The sequence below is a fragment of the Sorghum bicolor genome, chromosome 3 (assembly GCF_000003195.3).
Source record: "Sorghum bicolor cultivar BTx623 chromosome 3, Sorghum_bicolor_NCBIv3, whole genome shotgun sequence".
Classification (NCBI taxonomy): domain Eukaryota; kingdom Viridiplantae; phylum Streptophyta; class Magnoliopsida; order Poales; family Poaceae; genus Sorghum; species Sorghum bicolor.
In genome coordinates, this window is record NC_012872.2 from 2240761 (window position 1) to 2257970 (window position 17210).

The 17210-nt window shown below is 43.1% G+C and overlaps 2 protein-coding genes across 7 annotated transcripts; both read right to left on the reverse strand.

The window, feature by feature from the left end:
• Positions 755–4432, reverse strand: LOC8080507 (protein FLOWERING LOCUS T). 5 transcript variants are annotated; one of them, XM_021455534.1, is made up of 6 exons: positions 4189–4432; positions 3965–4026; positions 3689–3729; positions 2827–2893; positions 2300–2338; positions 755–1365 (listed from the first exon to the last, which is right to left on the reverse strand). In XM_021455534.1, the coding sequence occupies exons 1-6, from the start codon at positions 4387–4389 to the stop codon at positions 1008–1010; spliced, it is 768 nt and encodes a 255-aa protein (XP_021311209.1). In that variant the 5' UTR covers positions 4390–4432; the 3' UTR covers positions 755–1007. The 5 variants fall into 5 exon arrangements, with proteins under 5 accessions (XP_021311209.1, XP_021311210.1, XP_021311212.1 ...); XM_021455535.1 differs by lacking the exon at positions 2300–2338; XM_021455537.1 differs by lacking the exon at positions 2827–2893 and having other exon boundaries at positions 1005–1365; positions 2300–2305.
• LOC8084320 (B-box zinc finger protein 22) lies at positions 14223–16679 on the reverse strand. 2 transcript variants are annotated; one of them, XM_021455224.1, is made up of 3 exons: positions 16093–16679; positions 15412–15978; positions 14223–14916 (listed from the first exon to the last, which is right to left on the reverse strand). In XM_021455224.1, the coding sequence occupies exons 1-3, from the start codon at positions 16276–16278 to the stop codon at positions 14590–14592; spliced, it is 1080 nt and encodes a 359-aa protein (XP_021310899.1). In that variant the 5' UTR covers positions 16279–16679; the 3' UTR covers positions 14223–14589. The 2 variants fall into 2 exon arrangements, with proteins under 2 accessions (XP_021310899.1, XP_002457163.1); XM_002457118.2 differs by having other exon boundaries at positions 14223–14895; positions 16093–16665.

The following is a 17210-nucleotide window of genomic DNA, read 5'->3' on the forward strand; positions in this document are numbered from 1 at the left end:
AAATTTTGGGCGGGGAACTAAACAGGGCCTTAGATGCACCCAAAAATCCAAAACTTTACAAGATTCCCTATCACATCGAATCTTACGGCACTTGTATGGAATATTAAATATAGATAAAAAAGATAACTAATTGTACAGTTTATCTGTAAATCACGATACAAATTTTTAAGCCTAATTACTCCATGATTGGACAATGTTTGTCAAATAAAAACGAAAGTGCTACAGTGTCAAAATCCAAACAATTTTTGGATCTAAACAAGGCCTCGGAAACAAAAACTTTGTAGACTGGTCGTTCTACTGTGAAGATTCTTATATTGTAGTGGAGCTGCTAGCTAGTTGAGTCCTTGTGTCATTATTTTAGAGATTATTATTTAAACACACACATATATTTAAACCAATTTATATATTATCTAAAAAATTTCAACTTGCATGCAATCTTTGAGTTAGAGCTTTTCCAAATAGGTCATAATAAAATGTATTGTTTACTCCATATCCATGATCCATCCCTGAACAAATCAATTTAGAGGGTTTTCTGAAGTCAATATTTTTAATATTGAACTGAATTTATAGAAAAGAACACAAATATTTATGACACAAAATGAACATATTATAAAAGTATTTTATAGTGTATCTAATAATGTTCTTAGATTGGTTTCATAAATCTTGTCTATATAAATTTGATAAAGCTTTAAAAAGTTCAGACTTAAAGACAACTTTAGGAATTATTAATCTATTTAGGGATAGAAACAGGCTATTGATAAACTGGGACGACATTTAATTTATTTCATTTCTTGGTACGTGATCACAGGTTAACTAAGTATACACGAGTACCCGCATGCACTAACTGCAAGAGTATTATTTCATGCAGCTCCATCAAATACAGCAGGGCTAATATAATTCACCATGATCAATCACAAACTCATATCACGAGATTCGTAGTCTTGGCACGTCTATAGGGTTTGTCGCTTGCGTGCATAAATACACATACGCCATGTATGTACGTATCATCATCGTGCTGGTAAGCTGAGTATACGTACGTCGTCGTCGTAGCCTGTACGTTTGTGGCACACGTATGTACGCGTACTGGCGGCCATTCTGCAGCTAGCTAGGACGCCGGCGGTCTCCGTGGCTGGCGGAGGTCGTGGCGGCGGCCGCCGGTGCCACCCTCGGGCTGGCAGGTGAAGAAGGCGGCGGCGACGGGGGCGCCCAGGCCGTGGTCGACGGCGAAGTTGCGGGTGCAGAAGTTGTGGCGGAGAACCGGCGGCTGGTCGACGGAGCCACGCGCCATCTGCTGGAAGAGCACGAACACCACGCGGTGGATCCCCGCCGGCGGCCGAGGGCTCTCGTAGCATATCACCTCGCGACCTGCATGCGTGCGTGTATGCAGCCAATTATTGGAAACGCAGATCCATGCATACGGAATCACCCATGCATTGATTTCTCCTTTTCTTTTAACTACCGGGATTTTCTTAGAAATAAAAATATTACCTGTATATAAAGTTAAACCTACGTGCTTTTACATCCATACTTATCAAAATTGAGCAAGAAAATGAAAGGATCCATGAAAAACTAATAGAATTAAATTGAATTGTAATAAAAAGATGATAAAAGGATGAAACAAATAGCAATATGTGAATGATTTCTATATTTCTTATATATTGAAAATAGTAATTGCGTTTAGTGGAGATGATATGGATATATAGCTTATACTAATTAAGAGGTTAAAAGTTAATAGAATCAGATGACTATTAGTGAGAGACGATGTGGATAATTAGTAGGAGATGACGTGGATACTTTACATGTTGAGATAAAACTTGGAATGAGAATTATAGATATAGATTTATTAATTTACTGTAAAAGGAGAACTGTGTATATATGTCATAATATAAGTGCAGCCTAAAAATACATTTAGTCCCGATTCCTTTTGTGTGCGGCGGCATCCATATAGTGGGTTGGAGCGCTCCAAGTTTTTTTTGGAAGATATATATATAGGATAGACAACGTACATTCTTGGAACCAGGTGTATCCGTTTTTCGAACTAACACTATGATGGCCATAATTAATTTAACAAAGTAAATTTCATCTTTTTAAAATAGTTTATTTTATTAAATAGTTTGAGAACTCAACAGTCTAAACAAATTTCTCCACAAATAAAAAATGATATTTACAGAAATCACATATAAGTATATAACTAATGTTTAGTATTATAACTTTGCAGAGTGTTTGATTATGCATGTTTCACATGTTCTAGAATTGATGCAAGGATCTAATGATAAATGCTGAGGGTATCGTCACTAACCTGCAGCTGCAGGGTTTCAAAACAATTAAGGAAGTATTCCTACAAAAACATGTGCGATGCATGGTAGGTTAGATGACATTAATTAGCTATTCTCACAATGTGCACATGTTCATTTAATTAACTTCCTTATCAGCAAAGTCATCATTCATGAATTTAATCGTGTATGTATGCATCTTTTACCAGTCTGTATGTTATGGTGGTGTCTAATTTTTGTGATATGTACTCTGTATGATACTTTTACATGCATGTAATATAAAATTGAGTTATGAAATGCACTAAAAATAAAGCTACTCAATAACTCAAACATCTTGCCACCAGTCAGATTATACTGCAACGATGTCTGTATCTGTATGAAATGATCGTACTGCATGCATAAGTACCAAATTATACTTGCGTTGACCCGATGCAATATGAAATAAGGCAGGTGCTTTGGGGCCTTCCTATAGATTTAGGTTTCAATTGACCAATATCTAAACAAGCTCATTATCTACAAATAATTAAGACAAACTGTGTAAAGGTTTACTTACAGAGAGTAGAAGGTGCACAAATAACGGTCGATGAAAGCATGAAGCCATCTAGAAATAATTTGAGTGGCTGCGATTATACAATAATAGGATACATACTGAATCCTAATTAATTTGTACAAAATCGTATTTGTGTATAATGTGAAAAGGAAGCATTTGTAAATTGTATCTTTCTTCCTCAATTCACTCATAACATATCAACAAAAACATAGTAACCACTCTAGCTATAGGTTTAATTTCTAAGAAGGTGCCACACTTAAAATCTAGAGTCTATATAGTCTAGGACCAAAAAGAAACGGCCATGACATAATTTTATTATTCGACGCTCTCTGATGCTCTACTATTGCGCAAACCTCATCACTGACAGCTATAACCCCCTCCCTCCACCTTGCCACCAGTTTTCATCATCATTGGTGATGAAAGGGGTGGTGATAACCAGGGTTTATCAACACCGATGAAAACCTATGGTGATAATACTTTATCACAATTGCCCCCGTGTTTCATCCGGCGGTAATGAGGGCACTATGCCAGTATCGATGGATTTGTTATATGATTCGATGGATGATGAAGACTTCATAATTGCCGGCTCAATCGGAGTCTATATGATCTAGCGGTGATGATCTATTGGTCACCGCTACCTCAACCTTTGACCCTGTGGATCACCGGTGCGACTTTTGGTTCGGCGATGGTGAGCACCGCGTCACCGATGGGCTAGAATTCTTCCATTTGAATTATATTGGCACATAGAATATTGTCTAGTTGAAGTCACAATAAAAAGGCATATTGTCTAGTTTTATGATGTACTGATTTTGATTTGAGCTCTCTTACTTCCTCACTCAAAAGTGGATCACAATGGTATACTCACCATATTCAATATCAGTTGTCCCAGGAATATCTGTCACCAACCTGCACAATGATAGGTGATCAATGAAATCCAAATATAACTATGCACGGATTTTAGAACATAAATAATATATACATACTCCCTCTGCCCCCACAATAGCTGCACATCTTAATTTTCGAAGTTCAACTTTAAATCTAGTTAAATTTAAAATAGTATTTTGACTCATTTCTTAAGATGTGCAGTTATTTTGGAACAGATGAAGTAGGTGTGAGGATTAATTATATATACATATGGTACCAATGCAAATACTCCCTCAACGTCGGATTGCTCGGGTTGGGAGCGTCAGGATCCACCATAACCTTTTGATTCGATGATCCAAAAGCCACGCGGACGGCATATGTGTATGAACGCATCATGAATAATCAGTTAATTAGCTTAACAGGGACATGCGCAAGCAAGGCTGTTTTTAATTAATTAGAACTAATATAAGCCAAAAGAGATGCATGGGAGGAACACTTTACAAGCGTGTAGGACTGCCTGAAATCGGTGCCCCCGATCTCGATGCGAGGCCTTGCTGCCACCGCCGACGGCCGGAGGTCGGAGCCGTTGATGACGCGCCGGCCGTTATAGGAGACCCGGAGCGCCGCCGTCGCGGAGAACTGGTCCACCACGTCGCCGACCACCCGCCCCAGCACCAGGCTGTCCCTTGACGTCGTCGACATCGAGAGCTTTTGTAGCGTAAGCAGTTTGTCGTTTGGAAGCTACCTAGCAAGCCTATATGGTCCAACCTTCTATCTTGTCGCGTTATATATATATGTAATAAAGCATAGATCGAAGCCTTTTCTCGTCGTCCATATGTGGTGGCCAGCCCTCTCAGGTGACCTCACATCTGTGCGTGCGTAGGGGTTATCTTCGCCGCAGGCGCTTTTGATGGAGACATGAAGAATATTTCTGAAAGCCAATAATCAAGCTATTTGCTTTTGTCCAAAAGGCTAGATGCATGCCTAGGCTCTCTTGTATAAAACTTCAAATTTGCTTCGTCAAAGTCCATCCGGCTAGATTTGTCCTAATAAGTAGAGCATTGTTTTTACCTTCGTCTAAGAATATTTAACATATGATTGGTATTACTAGTTTTATTATAAAAAATACCTTTATAAAATATATCTTTCGACAATATAAAATAACAGCTTATTATATATATATATATATTATTACTACTAGATTCATTATGACAAATACCTTCATAGAATATATATAACTCTTTCAATAATATGAATGGCAACTTTGTAGATATTATTAAAGTGTTGCCTTTGAGTAGATGGTGTGGAAGTCTTGTGGTACACTTATAATTTTCCGTTGGAGAATATATAGTATTATGTTATAACTGGGACCACTTGTCATATATATAGGCATGCACTAGATTCATGATGGGCCAACTCTAGGGCATGTTTGGAAATAACTGATGATGTTCTTAGTTTGTCCTAAGTTAAACCATTGCAACTTTTTTTTTTGACAACAACCATTGCAACTTTGAATGTTTAAGTTTATAAAACACTACTAATATTTACAATACCAAATAAGTATTATTAGATTTATATATTATATTTTTTATCATATTATTCATATTTGGTGTCATGAATCTTGATGTATTTTTCTATAAATTATTCGACTTTAAACAACTAAATTATCAGTTACCTTGGGGCAGGGAGAGAGCAATGATGAAGCAGAAAAAATCCCTCCAAAACGGCACATGTTATCCCTCGTGCATTTCTGTTTGGATTGACTATTTGATAATGTTATCTTGCTAATAACTCATCATCTGATTTGGTTCAACTAATGAGATAGTTGTTATGTAAAGGTCAAGCTAATAATTAGCTAGTCTATTACTATACCTGTTTGGATTCAAAAGAGATAATTATTACTAGCAAATAACTACTATCTATAGAGATCCAAACAGGGTCCAAGCCACACTTAAACACGAGACAAGCGGCAGCTTTGCTCCCGTGTCCTTGATGTGCCACAATTGCTCAGGATATACCAGCTAGGCAGCTACCTATGTGCATCTCGTTGAAAGCCCCTCATCATGTGGTCATCAATTCATCATACACTGTTATGATGACAACCGAGTGTCCAGGATACAGTGCTAGAGACGTCAGGGCTAGCTAGAAAAGGCAGAATCATCTAGTGTTATGCACCCCGGCCCAAAATTTAATATTTTCCTATGATTTTCTATTTTTTTGAAAAATGAGTTTGAATCTCAACTGTACATACAGCGGCCATAAGTGTGTCTTGAAATGAACTTTGGTTGTTCCAATTTCCATTTTTTATAACGTCACATATATAATAATGTTTTTGGATGAATTTTCATTTTTCAACTTTTATGTCATTTTCACATAATATACTTCTGTGCACGTTTTTTTTACGGTTGACTTAGAACAAACCAAAAACACAAGATATGGTGCATTTTTCATGGCATCCATTGACATGCATGGTGCATCGATCATATCATCACATGTTTATATATGTGCCGAGCGAGCTAACACTTGTACGGGCGGTGTCACGAAAGAATTTCTGCACTTTTGATTAAAGCCATGCATATGTTACATACAACGAACAAGTACAAAGGTGCTGACCTTTTAGAGGTCCCGGCTACCTTCGAATCCACTTTTGTTTTGTGCTCTCAGAATTCGTGGCGTTCGATAATGGTTAGCACGATGAATCTGCGGCCGCCAAGCAACTTGCGCCCAGATAACAAAGGAATGGGCGTGGCAGTGTCCGGGAAAGATCACAAGGATCCCAGCCGGAATCGCCTTTGCTCGCCACACAACCTCGGCATCGGTTGTACAGGACGAGCCTAAAAAAGCCAAGGCCAAGGTTCATGCGCTCTGTTAAAAAAAAACACACTTTAGTTTTGTCCTATGTCAACAACTACCTCCTTACTGAAAGAACTGCACATCTTGCTTTTTGAAAAGTCATTTTTGAAAATTTAATCAACTATATAATAAAAAATACTATTACTTTATGATGCATAATAATCATCAGATGGAGTAAAGTTTATTAAAATAAATCAATTTCTAAGCATCATTGGATTAATTATAAAGATATAATATTTTTCATTGTATTTCTATCTGAACCAAAATAAATCAGTTTCTAGAATCACCAAAATCAAATTAACTATTTTAAAAATTTGACCAACTTTATAGAAAAAGATGACAACTTCTATGACATCCAATAAGTATAATATAAAAATATATTTCATAATGTATTTAGTGACACTGATTTGGTGTCTTGAATATAATAATAATAGTGGTGCTCTTCTTTATAAATATGGCCGAAGTTAAAATAGTTCGACTTAGAACGACTCTATAAGTTGATTTCATTTGGGATGGAGAGAATATGTCTATAAATGTTGATGTTAAACTTGGATAAACAAGATGGTTTGATTTAGGACAAAACTAGTAGAATAAAAACTTTATTTTGAGAGTAAATTTTCTTGGAAGCTAGGGCACTCTTTCGCAAGCTACTTTTTAGTTTGGATAATTTTGAAATATATTCCCCTCTTTGATGTGTACAGAAAGTTTAATCTTTAATTAGTTTTAGTAAATTCAGAGTCATGCATGCGCCGGTTACTACATGCAAAGTTCATGGCATTTTTATACATGAAAGCAGATATTGCCGACCTACACCCTGAAAAGACAGGCCATCCAACTATTCAGGTTACATTATTGGCCAGATGTGGAATCTCATTCACGTGGGGTATACAAAATAGAGAGTATATGCTGGTCAAATAATGAATGCAGAAATGGAAAAAGGAGAGAGAGGCAAATATAGTGGTTTGATAAATAATGTAGGTAAAAAAAATAGAGTATATATGCTGGTCATATATATAATGTCGGCGTTATATAGTTACAATTACATGGTTGCATCCCACTGCCATGACAAATATATTGAGGTGACAAATTGTCGTCATTTTAAAAGTGCACCATTCTAAGGTTTCAGCATGGCTAAAGCCGAACAAAGGAACAGAATCCTGAGCTGAATGAATGTACTGAGGATATAAAGGGAATCAGGGGAGACAAGGAAATGAAGGACAATATTGTACTGCACAGGCTGCTAGACAAGTGAATATTTTAGTTTTCTTATTATTGAATATATCAGTAATGTGACACTAATAATCAATGATATTTTGTCATCCCAACGTTTGCTCTTTCAGGAAGAATTTGCTTCCAACTTTGTATGAGATGAGCTTGCCGGAGACAAAAGGTTTATTAGGTATCAGACTGGTCAGTCGATCGATCTGCTGTCCGCTGCGCTATTGGAAAATTATTAAAGGCCGCAGGAAATTGTTTGCATATATATATGCGCCGTCGGCTTCACATTATATTAGGGTCTGGCTGCAAAATAATAAATGCTTAATTAACTAGAAGTTCTGAGAATATAATCATTCTTTTGGCAGCGTTTTTTTTTGTATCTTTAGATATGTGTATAGTATATAGATAGAAGGAAACAAAAGTGTAAGGATACAACAAGACATAAGAGTACATATGTTCGGGTGAGCTCGGATCAGAGGAAAAGCATAGGAATCACATTCGGTCGGAAAGGCTTTCTCTCATTGTTGGGATTGGAATGAAGTGGCAAAGAACTTTCTAGAGGAAAGGCCTATATACAAAGTTGTACTCCTGGAGCAACCTGAAAATGAGCTCTAAAGCAAAGGGAACATTTTCCCATAACCCTTCGCTATCTTGCTGTGTGTGAAGCTAACCACTTTGCTAATCATTTTTCATGACCATGCCTTAGCACGTTTTTCATTAAGAGAAAATAGAGTTAATAAGTTATAAACCTACTACTGGTAATGAGAGTTACTGAACAATAGGGATCCGAGAGGAACATTAAGATGATATTACACGGCACAAAACACAACATTGAGAGTGCAATGGGGTCAGCTAGACACCTAAGCGCTCCTCAATCTCTACCTCCTATACCTCCAAGACAAAGGCATCAACTGAAACAACACCTTGAAGGTCCACCAAAGATTGAGTCAAACTTCTCGAAAGCCGCTGAGTCCAGTCGCATGGCGCCGGATGCCAAACCCAACTTCACCATGAACTTTGCTAATCATCCTGGTGCTGCAGTAGCTATCTCGCTGCTCTTTTGCCACCTGCTGCAGGAGTCACACTCACATGTAACCTGCTGCTATGGCTACTGCCGCAGCTCCTCAAATCTTCAAGGTCACGCATGTTGTGAATGGCTACATGCTTGGACAAACAACAATCTGTTGGAGAATTTTAGACTTGTTGCTCACTTAGGCATCTCCATTGCACACATGCGAGCGCGAAACGAAGAGAAATGTGGAAGAGACGTCGTGTGGAAAGGAATAATCCACTAATAGAGCCAGTCATTATAAAATAACTGTATCCGTGGATGCTCCGCTAGGACGATTCACGTGCTACTCCACGTCAACAATTCGGAAGCAAGGCTGGTGGCCACTCGGGGTCCACTTATCATGGACACAAAAACATACCAAAGGAGAAGCAGGCAGCGACCCACGGTCTCTCTCTCTCTCTCTCTCTCTCTCACACACACACACACACACACACACACATATATATATATATATATATATATATATATATATATATATATATATATATATATATATATATATATATATATATATATATATATATATATATATATACCCCTTCATCCACCCGCACCCGAGCGACTCTGTTTCATCTCGAGTAGCGCCCTCCTCTTCCTCATGTCGCCCGCCCCTTCCACTCCTCTTCCTTGCGCCCCCTCTCCTCTCCACCGAGCGGTGCTCACGCCTCCCTCCCCTCTCCTTTAGATTGCAACGCTGACAGGCAGCAGGCAGGCATGGCGAGCTCCCTCTCCACTCTAGCCTTCCCTCTCCTCCTTCAATGGCTTGTGCCTCTCCTCTCTCGATGGCGCACGGGGCAAGCCCCACCAACGGTAGTGGCCCATGGATTATGGCCTTATGGGGCGGCGGTGGCTGCATGCCCCTACTGCCTCGTCCATCATCGCACAAGCGGTGCATCCGGTTGGGGTGCACCCAGGCGGATCCAGTTGGGGCGCCACTGCCTCCCCTCCTTCTTTCCTTGTCAACGACACAACGGGCATGGCGGCAACCTCCTCACCCACGCAGCATTGCAACAGGCTTAGGCGGTGCCTTCCTCCCCCACGCGTCCAAATCCGGCGGAGGCGCTCCTTCTAGTGGCTGATTCAGTGGTACAACGGCCCGATCCACCGGCGGTGTTCCTCCTAGTGGCACATCTGGTGGTGCAGCAGCCCGATCTGGCGGTGGCGCTCCTCCACAAGGCGGATCTGGTGGTGGATCAGCCGGATCCTGTGGTGGCGCTCCTCCTGGTGGGGGATCCTGTGGTGGATCGGCCGGTCCGGCGGCAGCGCTGCAATCCTAGATGGGCTAGCCAATGGGCTCATGGATTTTTTTTGTATTTGTTGATCGATTTTATTGAGGCGGGTGTTTCTAAGGTACCTGCCTCCATAAATAGATTAACCAAGGCGGGCAAAGGCAACCGCCTCCGTTATTCCGTCTTGAACCGTGACCTTTCATTGGAGGCGGTTGACCTTGCCTGCCTCCAAAAATAAAAAAAAAACATCTGCCTCGTAAATGTTTTATGTAGTAGTGAATCCAAATAATTTGGGGACATAGGAACAACTTTGCAGTAAATAGACAGATGGATTTGGAAGGCACATTATTGTCATCTGTTAGTACAGTATTTATCAAGCAATTCTCCTTTTAATCATGCAGGTGAACGTCACTACTACATGCAGGTGAGCGTCTTTTATATATGTAGTAGTAGTATTCTCTCTTAAACTGTTTTATTAAATATCTAGGACACACTTATTTTGGGATGGAGTGAGCACGACAAAAGTAAATAAACAAACAATAATGATGCAGAAAGCATCACAACTATCTAGGGACGATCTCAATCAGCAACGTATGTGCATGTTTTGATTTTATGAAGTCAGAGGCAATGGTTTCCGACGAACTATGCTTGGAGCAGGTGCCCGGACCAGGAACTCGATCAGGGGCTCCATCCATCCAATGGCAGGGATGATGCTAGAAAAAAAATTAAGAGGGGCTGAATAAAAGTACTACATTGACTTAGCTATCTATTATAACTTCTCAAAACAAAAAATAATAATGGTTTGAAGTAGTTTTATATTAAAAACATCAATCAAGAATGAAATTTATAAAATATATCATAAAAAATAAAGGTATTAGCCCATCCTACCTTATACATAAAAAAGCACTAAGAACTCCACTGACCCACCAGTGGTAGGGGGCTAGAGCCCCCCTAGCCCCACTGCTGGCTCCATGCATGTCCAAACGTATACTGGGTAGAGCATCACAGCAGCAGGTCCTTCGGTGTCTACAGGCTCTGCTAGCCTACTAGCTGCACTTTGCCGTCGTAACCACGACGGGGCTCCGGAGACGCAATTGTCCTCGTTGATGTCCGTTGCCAAATGGGCCGCCCGGCACGACACTGGCACGGGTACGATCAGGCACGGCACGGCCAGGCATGAGCACAATGGGCCACTGTGCATAGTCGTGTCGTGCCTGTTAGTGCCACCATACTAAGGTTGGAGCCCAGGCACGGCACTACGAGGAATGAGCACGGCACCAGGCCTTGCTAGGCACGGGCTCGAAGAACACCGGGCCGTGTCGTTCTCGGGCCGTGCTTTTTAGGGTTGTGCCCGTTCGTGCCCATCAGGCCTGGCCCGTCCGGAAAACTTTAGTCCGACCTCACGCTAGAAAACTTCCCATCTAAGCATGTCGTTGTTGCTCCTTGAACTCGACGCATGCATGCCACAACGTGCATGCGCGCAATTAATAATACAATCTCCGAGGATCCAGCAAAGGCTTTGAAGAACTCTCGAGAATACCTTTTCTGAGCATAAGGGCGTCCTCAACAATATACTCCCTCCGTCGTCTCAAGAACTAGCACAGCAATTCATCTACCCAACCGTTATATGTAGAGCACACCGTACTATCCAAACAAATATGAGTACTATTTTTAGATTTTTCTTTAGTACGTAGCATCCTAACATAAGGTGAGGAGTGGAGAGAGAGCCGCGTAGAGAGAGTAGGACCTCGTGCGGTGTGTCAGATGCCCTCAGGGCAAACAAAGGCCTTGTTTAGATACAAAAAGTTTTAGGATTTTGACACCGTAGCATTTTTATTTTTATTTGACAAACATTGTCTAATTATGGAGTAACTAGGCTTAAAAGATTCATCTCGTTATTTACAAGTAAACTGTACAATTAGTTATTTTTTTGTCTATATTTAATACTTCATACATGTGCCGTAAGATTCGATGTGACGGGGAATCTTGTAAAATTTTGGGTGTATCTAAACCAGGCCAAAATGCCTAGCGAGGAACTAGCTCATCGCTAGTGTCAACTTTTTTAGCCCTCTTTCTCTTCTACGTTAGCGAGAATTCAACGTCAGCTAGCTCGTATATAGATTGTTGGGGACACCCTAAGATGCAGATTGTTGTCCGCATTTTTTTGTAATGTCAAAGTTGTGGTAAAGTTACTGGTCTTCATTAACGATGCGTGGCTTCATAGAGGCCACATGATCTCTATCTCTAGATCTAGCAAATGATCTCTGCCAATATATGGATGTGTGCGTCCGTTTTATGTTTTGAAAGTCCCATATTTATGATCATGTGTGTAGGATGCTATTGTTGTATGTTAAGTTTTACTTATCTCTTTTCGAATATGTGAAAGTCCCAACGGCACCTCTCGTATTGAAATGTGACTAGAGGTTTCCTCTCGCGCTGTGGCACTCGACCTCCTGCTACAACACTGGGCATCATTAAAGATCCTTGATGGTCATTTGGACACATTTGTCGGGCTCCATTGCTAGATCAAACTATTGTCGGCCACGTCACCATCATTGACAATGTCACCAACACCTCGTCGAATCAGCTAGGTCACTTTGATAGCCATTTTTTTAAAATCCTATACAGAGAAAGTACTGTTTCTCTTACTTTCCACCAAGTTGGCACCCATCTCAGCAGAGAATTCAGGAGCCACACATGATAGGCACACTCGGATAGCCAGTTGCATGTGTGCTCTTCTCTCTGTAGCCCATCGCAAGACTTGGCATCTAATCGTGGCAAAAGATAGCTTGTCGTGATACTCATCATCCCGCAACATCTCCCCTCCCATGGTGTGATTAGACCAGTCTCAATGCATGTTTCATGAGAGTGTCATGCACATTAAATAGAGTGCCACATAAGCAAAATTGCTGACTTGGCAGGGTCATTAAATGAAAGAGTTTCATCAGATAAGAGAGGAGTTTCATCCGCATGAAACTCCTGTGGCTCGGTTACTTAGTTTATAATCTTGGTAACTGTGTCATGAAACTATGCATTGAGACTGGCCTTAGGCGTCCCATGTTTCAAAACAGCAGGGGAGACAAGCGGTAAGTTGCGGAAACCAAAGAGCAGGATGCGGTGCAATGTTTCTTCACGATCCCTCCACTGCTGCACGTTCGGCCATTAGCACCGGTTGGGAAGGGCCTGTTGCCCCGGTTCCCGAGCCGGTGCTGCCCTTCCGGTTTAGTCCTGGTTCGAGAACCGGGGCTAAAGCCCCCCTTTAACACCGGTTGCAGGAACCTTACCAACCGGTGTTAAAGGATTTCTTTTTTTTGGGTTCACTTCTTCGGTTCTGTTTATTGTTTTTATATAATAATAATAGGTTTTTCAATACATATTTTTTGCTGATACAATAATATATTTATATTACACGCATATTAAGCATATATAAATAAAAATTAGAGGCTTAGCTTTATAATTAAGCTTTGCCTATAATAAAATGAATAGACCACATCAAAAATTAAATGCTGAGGTTTAACCCCGGTCCGCAAAAAGGCCGAGGTTTTTGACGATTTTGGGCATCGACTAATGCCTCATTCTGTAGTAGTGTCCGTTCTAAAAAAAATATAGGAATAGTTATATAGTGTTATTCTGATCAAACTTTTCTTTACATTTGACTAGGTTTATAGAAAATATTAGTAATACTTGTATCTCTTACTCAATTTTATTATAAAAATATATTTATTAATTTATCTAATAATACTAATTGTCCATTAAAAATATTATCATTTTTATATATTTGGATAAAGTTAGAGATGTTTGACTTGTCGGAAAGTGAGAATGGGAGTATATCATTATTTTTTAGAGTATATCAGACACACTGGAAACAGGTTTCAACGGAAGGCTCGTGATGGGAGAGGGATCTCGGCTTGAGAGGGGCGATGTGTCATGAAGCGGCGGCCTCTCGTGCGGAGAAACGACAGAGACTGAGAGACGCTTGGGCCTGGAAGGAGAAGAAGCCCAAGAAGCTCCTCCCTGCGGAGAAACAGCCCATCCTGGTTAATTTGCAAAAAGTAAGGCCCTAAGAAGCTATGCTTTTGGCCCACTGAGAAACAGCCCAACAAAATGTCCCAAACACGGCCCATGTAGGCTGCAGAGGCACCCGCTGCCTGGTGTGCAGTCGATTGTAGCCCAAGTCACCGTTTTATTTCCATCTTCTACTTGTTTTTTTTTTTTCATTTTCCTGACAGCACGAGCCAAACTAACACAACAAGCGTACCCCAGTACATAGTTTACAGCTAACTTATCATGCTCAACAACAAGAAATTACAACTAGTAGAGTAGTTATCTCTGTCTGCTTCGTCTTCTCCAAGCTGCCCTGATCCCTCGATCGTCTCCTACCTACAAGTAGCATCCTAGCACTGCACTTTGCCTACGAGCTAGATACAACGTCACCATGGAAGTACACACCAGAAAGTTTTTGTTTTTTTGCAAAGCCTACGCCACTCCAGTACTGGAAGAAGACACACTCGATCTCCCCTACTTGTCACGTCAACATCTTCTCCGGCGCTTCGCCGGCGGCTGCCCAGCGGCGGTGGCGGCGTAGCAGCGGAATGGGTTCTCCGGGGACGAGATGTCCGGCACGGACACGGCGGCCGTGTTGGTGTCGGTGGTGGTCGTCGCGCCGTGGCGCGGGCCGCCCTGCCAGTGAAGCCCCGAGGCCGTGGGCGGGGAAGGGAGCTCCGGCACGGACCACTGGTGGAACTCTGGCACCTGTCCGAAGAAGTCTTGGGACGCGTCGGACGACGACCGGCCGGCCGGGGAGCCGTCGGTGCTCCCCAGCTTCCCGCTGTCAGCCTGCCAATGGAAGACGGAGCACTGTCAGGTTGGAGGATTAGCATTGTCAGATGTTCAGAATTTGGCCGTGAACAGAACTTGCTCTGTATGTGATCAGAAACATGTATGTGGCTGGCAGTTGCCTAAATTTCAGCAAGCTTACATCACGATTATGCTGAAAGATACTGAATTTGCTGTGGAAATTACTTGGCAAGTAAACTATGCAGATAAATTTGAAACAAATTAGCCAGTATCCTTTCATTCAGGCCTTGTTTAGTTGGCAAAATTTTGGTTTTTTGGCTACTGTAGCACTTTCGTTTTTATTTGACAAACATTGTCCAATCACGGAGTAACTAGGCTCAAAAGATTCATCTCATAAATTTCAGGTAAACTGTGTAATTAGTTTTTATTATTATCTTTATTTAATACTCCATGCATACGACCAAAGATTCGATATGACGGGAAATCTTGAAAATTTTTACGAACTAAACAAGGCCTCAGACATTCAGTGACCATTGCGGCATATTGAGTACTGACCTTGGACGTGCCATTCTCTGCGAAGCCGAGACCGGCGCTGTACTCGGAGAAGCCAAAGAACTCATCGAGTGGCCAGTCCGGCAAGCCCCCCGCAAGGCCACCGCCACTCTGGACGGTGAACGCCGCGGCGAGAGACCGCCGGGGGCTGCGCTTCGAAGCGGGCGTTCTGGCGAGCGCCGGGTCCGCGGGCCTGGTCACCGGCGGGGCGCTGAACTGCTCGTGGACGAGCGCCCAGTCCGGCAGGCCGACGCCGGCGCCGGCGTCCGCGCCGGGCGCCCAGTCGATGTCATCGTCGCTGTAGAGCGGCGCCGGGCTACCGCCGCCGGCCGCTGCAGCCTTCCTGTCGGGCGGCGGGGGCGTTTGGAGGGGATCCGATGCCGCGGCGGCGGTGGGTGGGTTCGGGTCGTCAGCGTCTGCGGCGGCGTCGGGCTGGAGGCCGACCTGGACGCCGGTGAGGAGGAACCTCCGGTGCGCGGAGACAAAGGCGTTAGCCGTGTGCACGGCCACGTCGCAGGCCCGGCAGAGCAGCGCGCGGTCCTCCACGCAGAAGAAGTAGGCGTGGGCCTCCTGGAGAGCCGCCGGCGGCGGGAGGTAGCCGTCAGCTAGCTAGAATTGCCGGTGGACAGAGCAGGGCAGCAAAATATCCTCTTTTTCTTGTACCACGTGTACGGTTCTACGTACCTGGCATATGTCGCAGTTGGGCGCGGAGACGTCGGCGTGCGGGATGAGCGGGAGGCGGTGGTGCTTGCCGGCGAGGCGGTTGGCGGCGTGCACGTCGCGGTCGCAGCGCGCGCAGAGGGCGGCCTCGTCGGCGCAGCAGAGCAAGCGCGCCTCGGCCGCCTCGCAGGCGGAGCAGAGCACCTTCATGGAGGACCTGCTGCTGCTGCGACCATGCACCGATTGAACTCGCAGCGGCGGAGGCGATTGGGCTCTGCGGAGACGTGGAAGGGAAGCTTAGCGGCCTAGCGGCGGGCGGTTTTGTCGGGTGGATGGATGCGGATCCGGCCGGATGCCGCCGTCAGCGTCACGCACGCTGGGGACGGTTGGGAGGTGAGGTGCGGCGGAGGGCGGGAGGCGGGAGATATTATTATCGAGGGGGAGGGGATGGGATGGATGGGCGGGAAGGCAGTCGTACGAAGGAGCGCGACGGCCGGCGGTAGATCGGGGCGGGGAGGGGACTGAGCTGACCGGCCGGTGGGTGGATGGAGGCGACGTCGCGCGCTCCCATTCGCCAGGTACTGGTTTGACTCTCTGTGGTGGTGGTAACTGAACTGGGAACTGCCTGCTGGTCGGCACGCGGCGTGCCGGCGGCATGGACATCCACGTCGGCAGATCTTTTAAACGTCGCCGGCTGGAGGACTCGAGGTCGAGGCCGCGATTCCGTCCGTCCGAAAAACTACAAGAAATAGCTTTTGAACCGCCGTTACTGGAAATAGAGAATTTTTTTTCAATTTCCACTAAACGCGTGCTATTTTTCTCTTAATACGACAGACGCTCTCACATGCCTCGTTTAGTGCTTCATATGGATGCTCTTTTTTTTTCTTATAGATTTGTTTATAATTCAACTAACGTCATTTTCTTATAGATATATGTATGTATCATGTAAGGTGTCATCTTATTAGTACGGTTAATTTATCGACGTCACATGCTATTTTGTATCTATATAGCTATATATGCTATATCCACATTTGATTTTATTTGGATTTTTTAGGCAATATACGATGGTCTCCGTACACATATGTCGTATCAACCACCTAGACTTTGGGGTTTTTCAGATAGCATGGTCCCTGGCTAAAATC

Coding starts and splice junctions, on each gene's coding strand:
- LOC8080507 (XM_021455534.1), bottom strand. CDS start 4,389: ATGTCGACGACGTCAAGGGACAGCCTGGTGCTGGGGCGGGTGGTCGGC. Junction 3,730..3,964: donor TTGAGGGAGTATTTGCATTG/GTACCATATGTA, acceptor ATCATTGTGCAG/GTTGGTGACAGATATTCCTG. Junction 2,894..3,688: donor GACAACTGATATTGAATATG/GTGAGTATACCA, acceptor GTATAATCGCAG/CCACTCAAATTATTTCTAGA.
- LOC8084320 (XM_021455224.1), bottom strand. CDS start 16,278: ATGAAGGTGCTCTGCTCCGCCTGCGAGGCGGCCGAGGCGCGCTTGCTC. Junction 15,979..16,092: donor CCAACTGCGACATATGCCAG/GTACGTAGAACC, acceptor GCGGCTCTCCAG/GAGGCCCACGCCTACTTCTT. Junction 14,917..15,411: donor CAGAGAATGGCACGTCCAAG/GTCAGTACTCAA, acceptor CCAACCTGACAG/TGCTCCGTCTTCCATTGGCA.